The 1,665-nt window shown below is 38.1% G+C and overlaps 1 protein-coding gene across 1 annotated transcript; it reads right to left on the bottom strand.

Annotated features, from left to right (window-relative positions):
* Positions 1-503: 503 nt before the first annotated feature.
* Positions 504-1,403, bottom strand: LOC119821793 (vomeronasal type-1 receptor 4-like). Its single transcript, XM_038340909.1, has one exon. The coding sequence runs from the start codon at positions 1,395-1,397 to the stop codon at positions 504-506; it is 894 nt and encodes a 297-aa protein (XP_038196837.1). The 5' UTR covers positions 1,398-1,403.
* Positions 1,404-1,665: the final 262 nt, after the last annotated feature.

The following is a 1,665-nucleotide window of genomic DNA, read 5'->3' as shown; positions in this document are numbered from 1 at the left end:
GAGGTGGAAGGCATTAAGACTACTTATTTTCTGGTATTGGGATAGGCTAGAGCAGTTCTGTTATGATCAGGGCCTCCTGAGAAACAAGTTAATTGCCAGGAACTATTTCAGTTTCCTTGAAGGTTCAATGTAGAACACATATCTGTGAAACCACTAAGAAGCCAAGATCTGCTGACAGAATAAAAGCCACAAGTAGGTCACTTTTATTGACAGCTTTTTCCTGGGTCCTTTGAACATAAGGTGGTCAAAGGAAAGACACTCCTAGCTATGAGAGTATAGTGGGTCTCAAACAATATGAACATCTCATTAAGGCTGCTAATCCAACCAGTTGACAATACTCACATATTCATTTCAGTTAATCTTAAAAAGATAAGGTGCTAACTATTTAACATTCTGTATTGACATTTTGAGTGTGACAGGTCAGTAAACTACTGGATACCAATCAAAACATATCATTTTTGTAATTAAAGTGACATTCAATAAATTTTATTCCTTATGTGGCATCAAAAGTGCCTGGACAGAATAGAGTAATGATTCATGAGAACAAATGGTCCAAAAGATGGAAAACACAGAGAAGTTAGGTTACTGATATTCACCAGCCACCAGTTGTGACTATTTAAAATAGCAACATAGCCTCTTAAGATGGAGGAAAGAGTATAAAAAGCCAAAAAGTTAGACAAAAGGATCAGAATATTCTGGGTGACTCTGGACTCAGGCGACATTCTACTGGAACCATGAGTGCTGCGGATGTGTTGAATCCTCTGCTTGTGTCTGTACAGAATGACAATCATGGATCCACTGGACAAGGCTATGACCACAGAAAGAAAGACTTCAGGGAAAACCACCAATACTGCATAGAGTGAATCAACAATTTCATCCCGCCCTATAGTGGAGCAGTATCCAAAATCTCGTTTTTGTGACACATTTTTGCTGTTCCTCTTGAAAATTGTGTATGAAAAATAAATAAAATTTATGGACATGTACAGAATCCAGAGGAGGAAAATGTGGCAGCTGATATACTTCTCAACTTTGACTTTATGATTCTTCCAGCAGTATTTCTTGGGGCAAATGGTCAAGGCCTGAAAGACACTCAAGAGGCAAGTAGTACCAATGGACACACTCCTACCACATCCCTGAATGTACAATAGGAGCTTACATCCAATATCATTCAAGAATTGCTTAAGTCCCCAAACTGCCATTGTTTGGGGCACTCCTGTAGAGAGAATGATCAAGGCATTGGCTGCCATTACATTCATCAGAATCACATCTGTGGGCTTTAATGTGCATTTTCTGCAGTAAAGGACTAGATAGTAGAAAATTAGAGAGAAATTTCCCAGTATTCCAGTCGTAGTTTGTGATAAGAAAATAATGCTGATAGCCAGATTCCACAGGCTCATTCTGTGACTTGGTGCAATTTTCTTTAGGATATGGCCCCGCTATTTTTCTGGCCAAATTATTACTTAGAAATGTTTGCAGCCTGCAGTAGAAGAAGCATATATATGTTATATTATACGTGTGTTACTGTGAGGATAAACAATAGATTAGAATATACCTAATGATAAGGAGAGCTATTACACTTCAGAGAAAATGAAACTTTTAGAACGATGTGACATTGTCTCACGAGTAACAATGAAAAGTGACAGTCCATACAAACAAGTGTAATGC

The sequence above is a fragment of the Arvicola amphibius genome, chromosome 8 (genome assembly GCF_903992535.2).
Source record: "Arvicola amphibius chromosome 8, mArvAmp1.2, whole genome shotgun sequence".
Lineage (NCBI taxonomy): Eukaryota > Metazoa > Chordata > Mammalia > Rodentia > Cricetidae > Arvicola > Arvicola amphibius.
This window is presented reverse-complemented; position numbering and strand designations above follow the sequence as displayed.

Coding starts and splice junctions, on each gene's coding strand:
- LOC119821793 (XM_038340909.1), bottom strand. CDS start 1,397: ATGAGCCTGTGGAATCTGGCTATCAGCATTATTTTCTTATCACAAACT.